Below are 15,004 nucleotides of genomic sequence, written 5' to 3' on the forward strand. Positions count from 1 at the left end.
AGCAGATGTCAAGGCAATAAACAACTATTTTACTTTTAAAAGACAACTGAAGGGACAACAGGGACAACTTCCCTGTTTAGGGAAGTTTTTAATGTCTGATTCTGTATTGTTTTTAATATTCAGTTGGAAGCCGCCCAGAGTGGCTGGGTTAACTCAGCCAGATGGGCTGGGTATAAATAATAAATTATTATTATTATTATTATTATTATTATTATTATTATTATTATTACCGAGCAGATTATGAAGTTGCTGCCTCATTTTGACTTCATGAGAACCTAAGAAGGACTCCTACTGGATCATAGAAAGGACCTGTCTGGTCTGGCCTTCTGTTCTCACAATGGCTGGCCAGATATCTATGGGAAGGAAGACCACAAGAAAGACTGGTATTCAGAGTCACACCGCTTTTGATGCCGGAGCTGTTATATAGACCTGGAGGCGCTGGGAACCTTGCAGTCCATGAATGTAGCCAACCCACTGTCCAAATTAGTAGTCACCACTATGTGAAGAAGCCCTTCCTTTTGTATGTCCTGGATCTCCAAACATTCAGCATCATTGAATGAATGAAAGTTCCCGTCCTTCTTTCCACTTTGAAGGCATTTGTTACAGAATGTGGCGAAGGACATACCACCTTTGTGCTAACCGTTCCTCCCGATCCTGTGTACAGTGGTACTTCGGGTTACATACGCTTCAGGTTACATATGCTTCAGGTTGCAGACTCCGCTAACCCAGAAATAGTGCTTCAAGTTAAGAAGTAGATAGGTAGCCGTGTTGGTCTGCCATAGTCAAAATAAAAAAAATTCCTTCCAGTAGCACCTTAAAGACCAACTAAGTTAGTTCTTGGTATCTGAAGAAGTGTGCATGCACACGAAAGCTCATACCAAGAACTAACTTAGTTGGTCTTTAAGGTGCTACTGGAAGGAATTTTTTTTATTTCAGGTTAAGAACTTTGCTTCAGGATGAGAACGGAAATTGTGCTCCGGCGGCGCGGCGGCAGCAAGAGGCCCCATTAGCTAAAGTGGTACTTCAGGTTAAGAACAGTTTCAGGTTAAGTACGGACCTCCGGAACGAATTAAGTACTTAACCCGAGGTACCACTGTAGTTCTTTGCTTCCCCTTGTAGTTCTTTGCTTCGCTTCCCCGATCAGGCTGCCTTTCTTGAGCTGAGTTGCTGAGATCCCTCTTTCCTTGAAAGGCAAAATGAGTGAGTCTGTGGCTTCGGCTCCTCACCGCAAGCTGAGTAGAGCTGTCCTCACATGGTTGAGTTTCCACCGCTGATCCCATGTGATTATGAAAACATGCTTTTCCCCATCGCTACTCACTTACTTTGGAGAATGGAAATATGCCGATGTTATTTCCATTAACAAAAAAGGAACCAGCAGTAAGCAGCAGGCTGGCTGACTATGTCTAATATTTTCTTACACCTGAGGCTCAAATTCTTCACTTCCCACCTCATTCCTTTAGCAGCATAACTAGGAACAAATCCAATTGAACTCGGCTACATAGGGAGCTGCCATATGGAGTCAGACCATGAGCCCATCAGTATTGCCTACACTGACTGGCAACATCTCTCCAGGATTCAAGGGAGTGGCCTCTCCCATTCCTACTTGGAAATGCTGGGGATTAAAAAACAGGACTTTGTGCATGCACAGCGTATACTTTATCACTGAGCTTTGATTCCTTTCCTGAAAGGAAGATTCTAGTCCTCAAAGTTCTATATAATGATCTGTTTAAATGGGAACATAGGGAGCTTCCTGATAGTGATTTGGATCATTGGTCCATCTAGGTCAGTATTTTCTACACTGATTGGTAGCTGGTCTCCAGAGTTTTAGGCAGCTAAATCAAACTTTACATATATGTATGTATATTGGGACGTGGGTGGCGCTGTGGGTTAAACCACAGAGCCTAGGGCTTGCCGATCAGAAGGTCGGCGGTTCGAATCCCCATGACGGGGTGAGCTCCCGTTGCTCGGTCCCTGCTCCTGCCAACCTAGCAGTTCGAAAGCACATCAAAGTGCAAGTAGATAAATAGGTACTGCTCTGGCGGGAAGGTAAACGACGTTTCCGTGCGCTGCTCTGGTTCGCCAGAAGCGGCTTAGTCATGCTGGCCACATGACCCGGAAGCTGTAGGCCGGCTCCCTCGGCCAGTCAAGCGAGATGAGCGCCGCAACCTGTTGGAAGCCACCCAGAGTGGCTGGGGAAACTCAGCCTGGTGGGCGGGGTATAAATAATAAATTATTATTATTATTATTATTATTATTATTATTATTATTATTATCATCGTATAAATAATAAATTATTATTATTATTATTATTATTATTATTATTATTATTATTATCATCATCATCATCATCGTCGTCGTCATCATCATCTTTGCTTCTCTGAGTAGGACCATTTGGGGGAATATTCTGTATAGGAAGAACCATCAGCAAAGGAGGCAAACACTTTGTCTAAGGAAGATATAATCCAAACAGAGAAAAGGCAGACAGCGCCAGGGTTTTGGATTAATAGCATATTGGGGCCTCTTTCTAGAGATCTGCTTTGAAAGCAGTGGCTTTTGGTTGTTGTTGGGAGTGTCTCAGTTGTGCCTCCACCTACATTTGGCCAATATTCTGTAGGCAACGATTACAAAACACCAGTAAGCCTCTGCTTCCCTTGGTATTTTCCAACCTCAGGGGTGACCTCGATTACTGGGACAGTTCTTGAGCAGTTTTCTTAAGTGCTGCATAAAATGCTTGGAAGCAGCAGTCAAGGAAGTGTTTTGATGCAAAACACTGTCCTGCCCTCTCTCAGGAAACCGCAAGACAAAGCAGGGAGGTTCTGCTGGCGTGGCTGATACTGGACAGCCCCCGATTCCTACATCCTAAAAGCAGAGGGGAATTTCCCCATGCAGACGGAGGCCCCAAAGGAAAACACATTTGACCCTTGCAGAACGATGTTAGCAAATCTGCAATGGAACTTCCTGGATCTCAGAAGTCTACCTGTAAGGTTGACAATGTCTTGATCACTGAAAAAAAAAGGCTGCAGATAAGGGGGAAACGCCAAGGAAGGTGGAGGAAGCTGCCGTCTGAGAATATGAACGAGACCTTTGGAATATTTGCTGGGGTCGTTTTCAAGCAGGAATGTTTTGAGTAAAAGTATTTTTATTTTTTGTAAAAGGCTGGAATAGGTTCTAATGTCCAGGTGTGGTGGCTACATCACTGGGGTGATGGCCAGAACCAATTGCATGGATTAACAACAACAACAACAACAACAACAACAACAACAACAACAACAACAACAACTTATTATTTATACCCCGCCCATCTGGCTGGGTTTCCCCAGCCACCCTGGGCCGCTTTAACAAAGTATTAAAATACAGTGGTCTGTTAAACATTAAAAGCTTCCCTAAACAGGGCTGCTTTCAGATGTCTTCTAAAAGTCTGGTAGTTGTTCTTCTCTTTGACATCTGGTGGGAGGGCGTTCCACAGGGCGGGTGCCACTACCGAAAAGGTTGGTTCCCTGTAACTTGGCTTCTCTCAGTGAGGGAACCGCCAGAAGGCCCTCGGCGCTGGACCTCAGTGTCCAGGCTGAACGATGGGGGTGGAGACGCTCCTTCAGGTATACTGGGCCGAGGCCGTTTAGGGCTTTAAAGGTCAGCATCAACACTTTGAATTGTGCTCGGAAACGTACTGGGAGCCAATGCAGATCTCTCAGGACCGGTGTTATGTTGTCCCGGCGGCCACTCCCAGTCACCAGTTTAGCTGCCGCATTCTGGATTAGTTGTTGTTTCTGGGTCACCTTCAAAGGTAGCCCCACATAGAGCGCATTGTAGTAGTCCAAGCGAGAGATAACTAGAGCATGCACCACTCTGGCAAGACAGTCTGCGGGTAGGTAGGGTCTCAGCCTGCATACCAGATGGAGCTGGTAAACAGCTGCCCTGGACACAGAATTTTCCTGCGCCTCCATGGACAGCTGTGAGTCCAGAATGACTTCAGGGGCACAGTTACCCCATTCAGGACCAGGGAGTCCTCCATAGCTGCCTGCCCTCTGTTCCCCAAGAGCAGTACTTCTGTCTTGTCAGGATTCAACCTCAATCTGTTAGCCGCCATCCATCCTCCAACCGCCTCCAGGCACTCACACAGGACCTTCACCACCTTCACTGGTTCTGATTTGAAAGAGAGGTAGAGCTAGGAATCATCCGCATATTGCGGATTCAATACAGTTTACTTGGAAATGTCTTAGGAAACTGCTTTGTCCCAAGCCAGCTCCTTTATCCATTTAGCCCTAGTGCTGGGAAAGAATCACAGAATTGTAGAGTCGGAAGGGACCCCGAGGGCCATCTAGTCTAACCCCCTGCAATGCAGGAATCTTTTGCCCAGTGCAGAGCTCCAACCTACAACCCTGAGATTAAGAGTCTCATGTTCTACTGACTGAGCCGTTCTAAACATATCTAATACAGGGCCGGTACTCTGCCACTGAGCTACAGCGCCATCCCTTAAACCAGGGATCAGCAAACTTTTTCAGCAGGCCAGACTATATGGGGGGCCAGACTATATGAATGAATTCCTATGCCCCACAAATAACCCAGAGATGCATTTTAAATAAAAGCACACATTCTGCTCATGTAAAATCATGCAGATTCCCGGACCATCCACGGGCTGGATTTAGAAGGCAATAGGGCTGGATCCGGCCCCCAGGCCTTAGTTTGCCTATCCACGCCTTACCAGTGGTGTCCAAACTTTTTCCGCAGAGGGCCAGATTTGATGAAGTGAAGAGCCATGAGGGCCAACCAAAGATTAACCTTTTTTTTTGGATTGAAGTTTTTGAGCTTTTTTATGATTTTACCCCAAAGTTATTGAGCTTTTTTTTAGGATTTTTAGGATTGATGTTGTTGAGGTATTTATGGGATTTTACCCCAGGAAATAAACTGCCACAGGGGCTGGATTAAACCAATCAGCGGGCCAGATTAGGCCCCCAAAACAGATTTTGGACATGCCTTCCTTATACTGAATCAGAACCATTGGTCTGCCGACTTCAGCATTGTCTCTGGGGATGGGGAACAAACTCCTGTCCTGATGTCAGCCAGAGGTGAAGGTGCGGGTCTGAACTGGCCTTGGCTTTACACAACAGAAGAGCAAACTGCAACCAGCAATGATAAAAAGGATGCAATGATTTATGCAGCCAGCTCTCCGAGGATGACATAAAAAGGATGAGTCAGGTGACCTTGCTGGCTGTTGCTCAATTTATTCCAGCCTCTGTTTCACCTCTTGAAGGTGAAGAAGATCAGAGGCTGGAGGGACTTTGAGGCATGCAGTTCCGTGGTAATGGATGATGTAAATTCTCTGCCCACTTGCTGGCTGGCTTTCACAAACTATGCCTTCCTCTGCATTTACTCAGAAGTAAATTTTGCTGAGTTTGACAGGGCCTATTCTTATGCAAGTGTGTAGGGTTGCAACCCACTATATACACATGCATATAGTGTATATATCAAAAGAAAAAACATACCCCTGGTCTTTATAAAATGCATTTAGTACTGCTGGTTTAATTTTTAATTTTAAAGGATTAATACCAGTTGCCTGTTTTTGGAAATCTGATTGAACTGTTTGGGAAGAAGGAAACTTACATTTTGACCTGGAAACCCTTCATATTTTAAAGTTGTCTTCTGGGTAGAAATTGAGCTATGTCGCCCCTCTGTAGTGCTGGAATTCTATTTCTAATGATATAATAAAATTGTAAGGATGTTGTCACGCTTCAGTTTGGCAAGTTGTAAAGGGGTGGGGAAGGGGATTTGCTGAGGTGTAAAGAGAAGGTGGTAGCTGGGGTTGGCGAACAAAGCGAGCAGGAAAGGTGGCCCTTACTTTTGCAGTAGTAGTAGATCATGTGAACTTTTCCGTGTGGTCATGTGATCTTTTTCACGTAGCCTTTGGCTTATATGCCATTAAGCTCTTTGCGTCAAGAGCCTGCCCTATCGTACTTAGTAGTGCACCATGCATTGATGGTTGTAACAGCAGAACAACAGGCTTTTTAGGGTTGTAGCACCTGTCCTTTTGAATGCCTTCCCCAGCGTTAGGCACCGACTCTGCTGTCTTTTCAGTACCTGCTTGAAGAACTTTTTCACACAGCCTTTGATTAAGTTGAAATTGTTCTTAGTCTGCATCTGCACTGGAATTGTTTTAAATATGTTCGTATTATTACCACATGCCATCTGCTGCCCCGGGCTCCTTTGGGAAGAAGGACAAGATATAAATTTAATGATAATGAAATAAGCAGTAGGGTTTTCCTTTGATACACGGTGCCCTTGGATGTAGAGTTAAAGCATACCAGTTTCCGTAGCTTAAACGGGGAGTAAAATGACCTCCCAGCTTTGGTTCTCTTCCCCCCAGAGGATGTGGTAGACATTTATTTTTCTGCAAACTGCTCAAGCAAGCTGGTGAGACTTCAGCCGTCAGCCTTCAGAGATAACAGTTAAAGCTTATCACTGTTTTCCATCTTTCTCGCTGTTTGTTCTATCTTTCATGTGTGTCTTCTTTTCTAGGTACCGGGGATTAATTCTTGTGTTGACGTTCCTGTGTTATGCCACTTTCCATCTCTCGCGGAAGCCCATTAGTATAGTAAAGGTACGTAGCATCGGTCCCCAGGGGTGAGGGGCTATCTTTCATAGCTGTCAACTTACAGATTTGAAAATAAGGGACCAGCAGCCTCAAAAATAAGGGACCAGCAGCCTCAAAAATAAGGGATCAGCAGCCAAAATAGGGGATCAACAATTACCTTGATAACATACATATTTTGTTGCGTGCAAATGGCTTTAGATACCTAATAGGTCCATAAATTACCATATAGCGTATATTCAACACAAAAAACAGCAACAATTTGTTGTTGACAAAGCACAGCTGGACACAGAAAGGGCTCCATTACCTTCAGTAGCTTATTTAAGGGACATCATCAATAAGGGACAGCAGCGGGACATGGCACCGGGATAAGGGACTGTCCCGCCAAATAAGGGACGCTTGACAGCTATGTATCTTTGGACACAAGGTGGGGCATGCAATCCTATACAGGTGTCCCTGGGAAGAAGCCCCATTGAATTTTAGTGAGATTCACTTCCAAGTAAACATTCACTGGCTTCAGCTGTAAGAAGGCATATTTGAACTCTTCCCCTTCCTCCACTTCCCTCCTGTTCCTCTAGTGTATCCCCGTAATGTTTTCTAGATTGTAAGCCCCTGGGGGCAGGGACCTGTTGTTTTGTGCCCTTTAAAATTGCATCCATGCTGATGGTGCTATATGAAACCAGCATGCCTGAGAACCTGGCGTATGGCCTGCCCCTTTTTATATACTTGTTTTTATTAGTTTCCCAGATTTTAACAAGTCAATCCAAATTATTTAAATGTAATACAATTTTTTAAAAAATAATAATTTGGTTTCCCGCTCCTGTTACAAGCATATGCTTCCTGATGTTGCCACTTCATTCTTCTTCTGTAATTGCCTTCTCATCCTTCTATTAATTTTAATCTGTTTTCATAGCTGGCCTTTCTCGTTTCCTTGCAATCAGCACCTATGTTGTTTGCCTGATGTATAAAAATACATTTTCACATGTGTATGCCTGCCGGCACTCTCTGTGTAAAGATAATTTATTGGGTGTGTGGCCTGTCCCAAGGGTGCCAAGTTGAATAAAATATTGAGGGGAGGGGAAGCTAAGCCCACCCCACATAATCACAAGATGCGCACATGCTGTTTGAATGGCACTGCCCCCTCAAATATTTTATTGGGGGTCCAAAGGGACCACAGCCCCTAGGAGTTGGCTCCCATCTCCTGTCATGAGAGGGGTTTCATTCCCTTTGAAGGAACAGGTTCAGAGTACATTTCCGAGCACAATTCAAAGCGTTGGTGCTGACCTTTAAAGCCCTAAATGGTCTCGGTCCTGTATACCTGAAGGAGCGTCTCCACCCTCATCATTCAGCCCGGACACTGAAGTGAGGTTACAGGGAACTGGGCAGAGGGCCTTCTCGGTAGTGGCGCCTGCCCTGTGGAACGCCCTCCCTTCACATGTGAAGGAAATAAGCAGCTATCCTATCTTTAAAAGACATCTGAAGGCAGCCCTGTTTAGGGAAGTTTTTAATATTTATGCTGTATTGTTTTTAATACTCGATTGGGAGCTGCCCAGAGTGGCTGGGGAAATTCAGCCAGATGGGTGGGGTATAAATAATAAATAAATTTAAAAGAGAGTCTCTGCGACCTCCTGGATTCCAACTTGCCACTAGAATCTCGAGTAGGTAGGCTTTTGTAGGTAGGAGTACTTAAGCCCAGTATAGGCTGCTTAGCTAGGGCCATTCCTGGCCTCAATTGTCCGGTGACCTCCCATCTGACTACTGCAATGGGCAGGGCTACCCTTGAAGACATTCTGGAGGCTACAGCTAGTGCAGCATGGCTTTACGGTGATTTTCAATTGTTCCATTTCCTGCCGATTGTTTCTATGTACGCCTCTTAGAAATGTGAATCGTTAGGCGGTATAGAAATGTCTTAAGTAAGTATGTGACTGCTGGGCTGGTTAGCGGGGCAGCCTGATGGGGCCATGTGTTGCTGATCCCAAAACCTCTGCCCTGGCTGTCAGTGGGCTACCAGACCAAATTCAAGGCATTGGTGCTAATCTTTAAAGCCCTTAATGGCCTGGGACCAAGGACCTAAAAGTGTGCCATCCCCACTATTCGCAATCCCTATGTTTGGCAAGTGAAACCTTGTTGGCAGTGCCACCACCGGAGGCTGCCCAGTTGGCATTGACCCACGACAGGGCCTTTTCAGTGGTGGCTCCCCATTTCTGGAATGTTTCCCCTCAGTGAGGTGCATCTGTCTCCCTCATTATTGACTTCCAGGAGATATTTTAAAACATCCCTATATACCCAGGCATTTGGTGGCTGAAGCACGCCGCTCCTGGCAGCCCCAAAATCACCTGTGGAGAGAATGCTTTGAAACTGTGTTTGTGGTTGTTTGAAATTCATAGAATTGTAGAGTTGGAAGGGACCACAAGTATTGTCAGGTCCAACCCCCCTGCAATGCAGAAATATTTTGCCCAATGTTTTTCTCACCCTAGGCTCTTTGGGGAGGGTGTAAATTTAATGAATGAATTAAGAATCTCTGACTCATTTGCCTGTTCTCTGTGTGTGTTTCTCCCCCAGAGTGAACTGCATTATAACTGTTCTTCGCGGGGACCCAATCCGCACAATGAATCAAACAGCACTACGTGGTGTGACTGGAAGCCTTTTGGTAAGGCTGCATTGGTTTTCTGCTGTATCTTTCCCCAGAAGAGCAAACGTACACCCTCTCTTGGCCTTCATAAAGTGATGGAGGACAGGACAAAATTGTGTAGCATACAGCGCTGTAAGGTAGGGAAGGACCATAGGTCCATGGCAGAGCAATTGCTTTGCAGGTAAAGGGTCGTGGGGTCAGTTCCTGACACCTCCAGGTAGGTCTGGCAAAGCTTCGAGAGTCAGTATAGTACAGACAGTATTCAGCTCAATGGACTGAAAGTCTGAGCTTGGTAGAAAACAACTTTCTGTGTTGGTGCATATGGAAAAGCTACCATATTTTTCGCTCTATAACACGCACCTGACCATAACACGCACGTAGTTTTTAGAGGAGGAAAATCCGTAGGCATGCCACCCGTAGGCATTCCCTCCATAACACGCACAGACATTTCCCCTTACTTTTTAGGAGGAAAAAAGTGAGTGTTATGGTGCAAAAAATACGGTATTTGTGACTTCCGCAACTTGGACATGTGGCTTTCAGAGTTGTCGTCTGGAAAACAGCAGGAGTGTTGCTCCTTCTTTAACCCTCCTGCTTTCCACAGACGCTTGAGTTGTGGGCTGTATCCAGAGTCCTTTTCCTGGAAACCTCAGGTGACTAGGCAGCCTTTATGGCCAATTTAGGCTCTCTGATCCCAACTGATTCGTATGCAATAACCGGAACGGGATGCCTCTTGGGCCAACAGTTTATTCTGATGTGATTAGCAACGTTGGCGTATCTTATCTGCGTTTGTTTGCAATGTCGTTGTGGAGCCTCATTAGCAGATTGGTTGCAGGTTGGTTCCCACTGTGCAGTCAGGCTTTCCACAGATATATTTCTACAGTGCAATTTCAGGGTATACTGTACCTTTACAGAGCTGCTTAGGCAAAAAGACACAGGTCCCTGTCTGCAAGGAGCTTACAGCTTGGAATAGGCAATGGGTGAAAGAGCGGTGGGAGGATTAAGGAAACTGCCTTAAGCTGTCTTTCACGATGTGCCCATTTGACCCAGTGCTGTCCATTATTATTATTTCTTAAATTTATATACTGCCTGACTGACAGTGGCTCTCAGGCCAAAGTCTTTCGCAGCACCGGGAGATTTTCTGGATGCAAAGCATGTGCTCGTAAGTGCAGGCAAATGCAGTCAAGTGTGCGTCCAGGTTATACTGAGAATGCGGAATTAAAAAGGCAAACAAACAGCCACGTGGACAAGGCGCATTTTGAAGGAGGGGAGAAAGGTGCTGCCGTCCATATGCTTGGAAGAGAAGTTCCATTTATAGGATGCAGCAAGGAGAATGGGCTGCAACGGAGGGTCATCTGTACAACAGCCCTGCGAGGGTGTTCCCATTATGCAGCCACAACCTTGATGCATGCATGGCTGCATTTGTCTGCACTTAAGAGCACACACTTTGCATCCAGAAAAGAAATGGAGAGGTGGAACGCACTCATGTTGACGTTTTTAAAAAGCCTGTGCTATAGCCCTGCTGGGGACACGGGTGGCGCTGTGGGTTAAACCATAGAGCCTAGGACTTGCCGATCAGAAGGTCGGCGGTTCGAATCCCCACGACGGGGTGAGCTCCCGTTGCTCGGTCCCTGCTCCTGCCAACCTAGCAGTTTGAAAGCACGTTGAAGTGCAAGTAGATAAATAGGTACCATTCCGGCGGGAAGGTAAACGGCGTTTCCGTGTGCTGCTCTGGTTCGCCAGAAGTGGCTTAGTCATGCTGGCCACATGACCCAGAAGCTGTAAGCCGGCTCCCTCGGCCAATAAAGCGAGATGAGTGCTGCAACCCCAGAGTCGGCCATGACTGGACCTAATGGTCGGGGGTCCCTTTACCTTTACCTTATAGCCCTGCTGGGACTGTACCGCTTCAGAGTGCAGCTAAGAGAACAGTACACAGGAGTTGACCTGGAAACCTTGAAAGTAGGAAATTCGTAAAACCAAAACAGACAAAATGTGTGATATTCTGCTCCAAAATTTTGTGTGGCTGATCAGCAGCCAGGAACTGCTCTTCCCTGCTCACTGCAAAAATGAAAAGAAAAGTGGGGGGAGCCAGCTGCCTCAATACAGGAACCTGCGTGAGCTTGATATTTCTTTTGCCCAGTGGGGTACGGCTGCCCCTGAACGTAACCCATACTGTTGCTTCTTCCAGATCAGGACAACTACAAAGAACTCTTTGGAGCCCTGGACAATGCGTTCCTGGTTGCCTACGCTGTAGGAATGTACATCAGGTATGTACTCAGAATGCAGGAAGGAAAGAAATGACACATTTACTTGTTTATTTCATTTATATACCACCTTGATCTTCCAAGGAGCTCATGGGGGTGTACATGGGTCTCCTTCTCCCCATTTCACCCTCACAACAACTCTTTGAGGTAGGTTAGGCCAAGAAATGGTGACGGGCCCAAGGTTGCCCAGTGAGATTTATGGCTGAGTGGGGAATCGAACCCTGATCTCCCAACACTCTAACAACCATTACTCTGCCCTGGATCTCTAGTGTGCACTGAGTTTGTATAGGTCTACAGTTGAAGTCAGAGGGACGCGGGTGGCGCTGTGGGTTAAACCACAGAGCCTAGGACTTGCCAATCAGAAGGTCGGCGGTTCGAATCCCCGCAACGGGGTGAGCTCCCATTGCTTGGTCCCTGCTCCTGCCCACCTAGCAGTTCGAAAGCATGTCAAAGTGCAAGTAGATAAATAGGTACCGCTCCAGCAGGAAGGTAAACGGTGTTTCCGTGCGCTGCTCTGGTTCACCAGAAGCGGCTTAGTCATGCTGGCCACATGACTTGGAAGCTGTACGCTGGCTCCCTCAGCCAGTAAAACGAGATGAGCGCCACAACCCCAGAGTTGGTCACGACTGGACATAATGGTCAGGGGTCCCTTTACCTTACAGTTAAAGTCATAAGCATGCCTGCTTAAAAGGCTCTGTTGGTTCCATAGGACGCATTCCTTAATGCTGCAGTCCTGTGCACATTTAATAGGGAGTAATTCCCACGGAACACAGTGGGATTCAGGCCTCATCTACACTGTGCATTTAAAGCAGTATCATGCCGCTATAAAGAACCATGGATTCCCCCAAAGAATCTCGGGAACTGTAGTTTGTTAAGGGCAATGGGAATTGTTAGGAGACATGTGTCCTACCCCCAGGGGGGGAATAGGAATCAGATCTAGCAAGGCAATCCTTGTGATCTTAATTTCACCACCTCCTTCAGTGGCATTTGCAATTTAGATTTGGTCTTGGTTTACCTACACCACAGGTGGGGGACCTTTCTCCTTAGCCCAAGGGGCCACATTCTAGTGGCGGGCAGTGCCAAAGACAAAAGCGTGCTGAGCAATGAACGTTGACCTTTGCTACAGTAGGTTAGTTTTTACAAACATGCAGAGTTCTCTCTCCTCTCTCCTGGCAAGCTGGAAGCATGGTCAGAGTTCAAGGACATAGTCCAGCCAGGCAAAAAAATAGCCACTCAAGGAGAATGCAAAGCAGGGCTAGTGGTTTGGGAGGGGGCGTAATCTGATGAGATCCCCAAGGGCCAGGCAGAGAGGCCCTGCCTGTGATCAACCACTGGATTGTGGACTTCAGTATCCCGGTTGTTATTAAAAGGTCTCAAACAACCCAAGAGGTGCTCTTAGGACAAATCCATAAGATTTGATTACTTTGGCATGGCATGGCAGTTGCCAGCCGCACCGAGAGCAATCAGCTCACCTCTTAAACCACGCAGGAAACCGATCAGAGATATAGAATTCCCATAAACATGGTCATAACTGCAGGCAGATAAGAAATCTGCTAATGGAGGGCTTGAGACGTCAACAGGACTCTTGTCCACATGATGGATCCTGTTTGCTCTCTTGTCTCCTAAGTAGTTATTAAACAGTTCCATGGGTTATTTCCAGGGCTGTGTATACGCCATTTTTATCACCAAGGGCCAGCTTAATTGACCAGGCCAGGGCATTACAAAATTTGTGTCCTTCCTCAAAGACAAAGGGCGTCACAACCACAATGCAGCCACGATGGCTTCTGTCGGAGTGGAAAATGTGACATGGGAAATAGCTGTGTTGTTGACGATGGTTTCCCAGAAGATTGTGGGAAGAAGCAACACCAGCTTTCGTTACTACCGCAGTTACTCCTTTAATTTAAGCAGCCCTAAGCTGTTTCCACATTCATTTCTGGTTGGGCACTGATCCTTGAGAAGTGGCTGTTGTGTTTCATGCGCTCTTCCTTCCTGTCTCCCACAGTGGGGTCTTCGGCGAGCGCCTCCCATTGCGCTACTATCTGTCTGGAGGAATGTTGCTGAGCGGGTTGTTCACTGCCTTATTTGGACTGGGCTACTACTGGAACATCCATGAACTCTGGTATTTTGTTCTCGTACAGGTACAGAGATTCATCACGCTTGCCAACTAACTTCTCTAGATCTGTTTTCTTTTCCTACTATGGGGTCTCTGAGCAGGTCTAGTATCATCTGTTATGCTCCAGAGGTGGGTCTCTCAAGGAGCTAGGGTCCAAGGCCCAGGAGGCCTGCTCTTATTTGCTTCTATCAGGGGTTCTTCTAGACCAGCTGTTTTTGAACTACAACTCCCATCAGCCTTAGCTAGCAGGACCAGTGGTCAGGGATAATGGGAACTGTAGTCCCAAAACAGCTGCAGACCCAAGTTTGGGAAACCCTAGGCTAGATGGCCGACTGTGATTCTGTTGGTCTTTCCAGTTCACACAGATAGTGAGGAGGGTTTTTGGGGAAATCATCTTTCAGATAATGAGAGGAACATATCCGTAGGGCCAACATAGCTTTCTCTTGAAGCAGTTGGTAGGCAGATGGACCTGGCAGTCAGCCTGATGGATAGCCCATCTCTCAAGGTGGAACAACTCACAACATGAGGCTCCATCTTGGTTCTGGGTTCCACATGAGTGGGAAGAGTGTCAGGAGTTCAGCCTACACTCGAGTAGGACCCTGACAGAGTCACATGCCCAACTGGCATGTTCCCTCCCTCTTGGTCAATAGTGCGGGAGCTTCATAAGCTTTCTTCAGCCCGCACATCACAGCAACCGATGCCAACCGACACCTGCACACTTAGGGATCCGCAGAGTTTGCAGTCACGTAACAGACCTCAGCAACTCAACATTTTGGCTAATCGAAGTTTATTTACATACATATACACACACACACACGGAGCACTGCAACATGGCTCCCTCTCTCTCTAGCATCAGACAGCAAAGAGAAAAAGAACAAAGGACAATAGTCCCACTTCACTGAACACAGTAACACAAACATCCTGTCTCCGTCACTTCCCACTCTGTGGGGTCAAAACATATACCGTCATGTGAAAGACAACAATCCCATGACTGCAATCATGGATCAGGAATTCTAACAAAGAGAAGCCAGCCACTGCCCCCCTGACAGCTGTCCCAAGTTCCCCGATACACTGGAATGTGTGCACCTTTGTGTATGGGTCCTAGTCTCCAGTTAAAGGACAGTAGGACAGGGACTTGATTCTTCCTGGGCCACTTCAGAACTGGCTTTGAAACCAACTGCAAAAAAAGAAGAAAGGATTTATTCTATGGATTTGAAAGCGTTGCTAGCCTGATTTAATATAAAGTGGCTTATTGCACACCCTCATCTGGGAAAGGGCCGTAGCTCAAGGACAGAGAATCGGCTTTGCATCAGAAGGTCACAGGTTCAATCCACTGGAAAAGACCCCTGCCTGCAACCCTGGAGAGCAGCTGCCAGTCAGTGCAGGTGATACTAAATACACCAGTGGTTTGA

General features: G+C 46.5%; 1 protein-coding gene across 4 annotated transcripts in view; it reads left to right on the forward strand.

Moving 5' to 3' along the window:
* SLC37A2 (solute carrier family 37 member 2) overlaps positions 1-15,004 on the forward strand; it is a 60,002-nt gene that overhangs the window by 15,226 nt on the left and 29,772 nt on the right. For all 4 annotated transcript variants that reach the window (XR_014213841.1, XM_082200485.1, XM_082200484.1 and 1 more), the window contains exons 2-5: positions 6,514-6,595; positions 9,149-9,236; positions 11,404-11,482; positions 13,482-13,617. Coding sequence is in view for 3 of the 4 variants with exons in the window: in XM_082200485.1 (XP_082056611.1) it covers positions 6,514-6,595; positions 9,149-9,236; positions 11,404-11,482; positions 13,482-13,617 (385 nt within the window). In the remaining variant the exon portion in view is untranslated. The remainder of the gene's footprint in view (positions 1-6,513; positions 6,596-9,148; positions 9,237-11,403; positions 11,483-13,481; positions 13,618-15,004) is intronic.

This window comes from Podarcis vaucheri, assembly GCF_965113315.1.
Source record: "Podarcis vaucheri genome assembly, chromosome: 15".
Lineage (NCBI taxonomy): Eukaryota > Metazoa > Chordata > Lepidosauria > Squamata > Lacertidae > Podarcis > Podarcis vaucheri.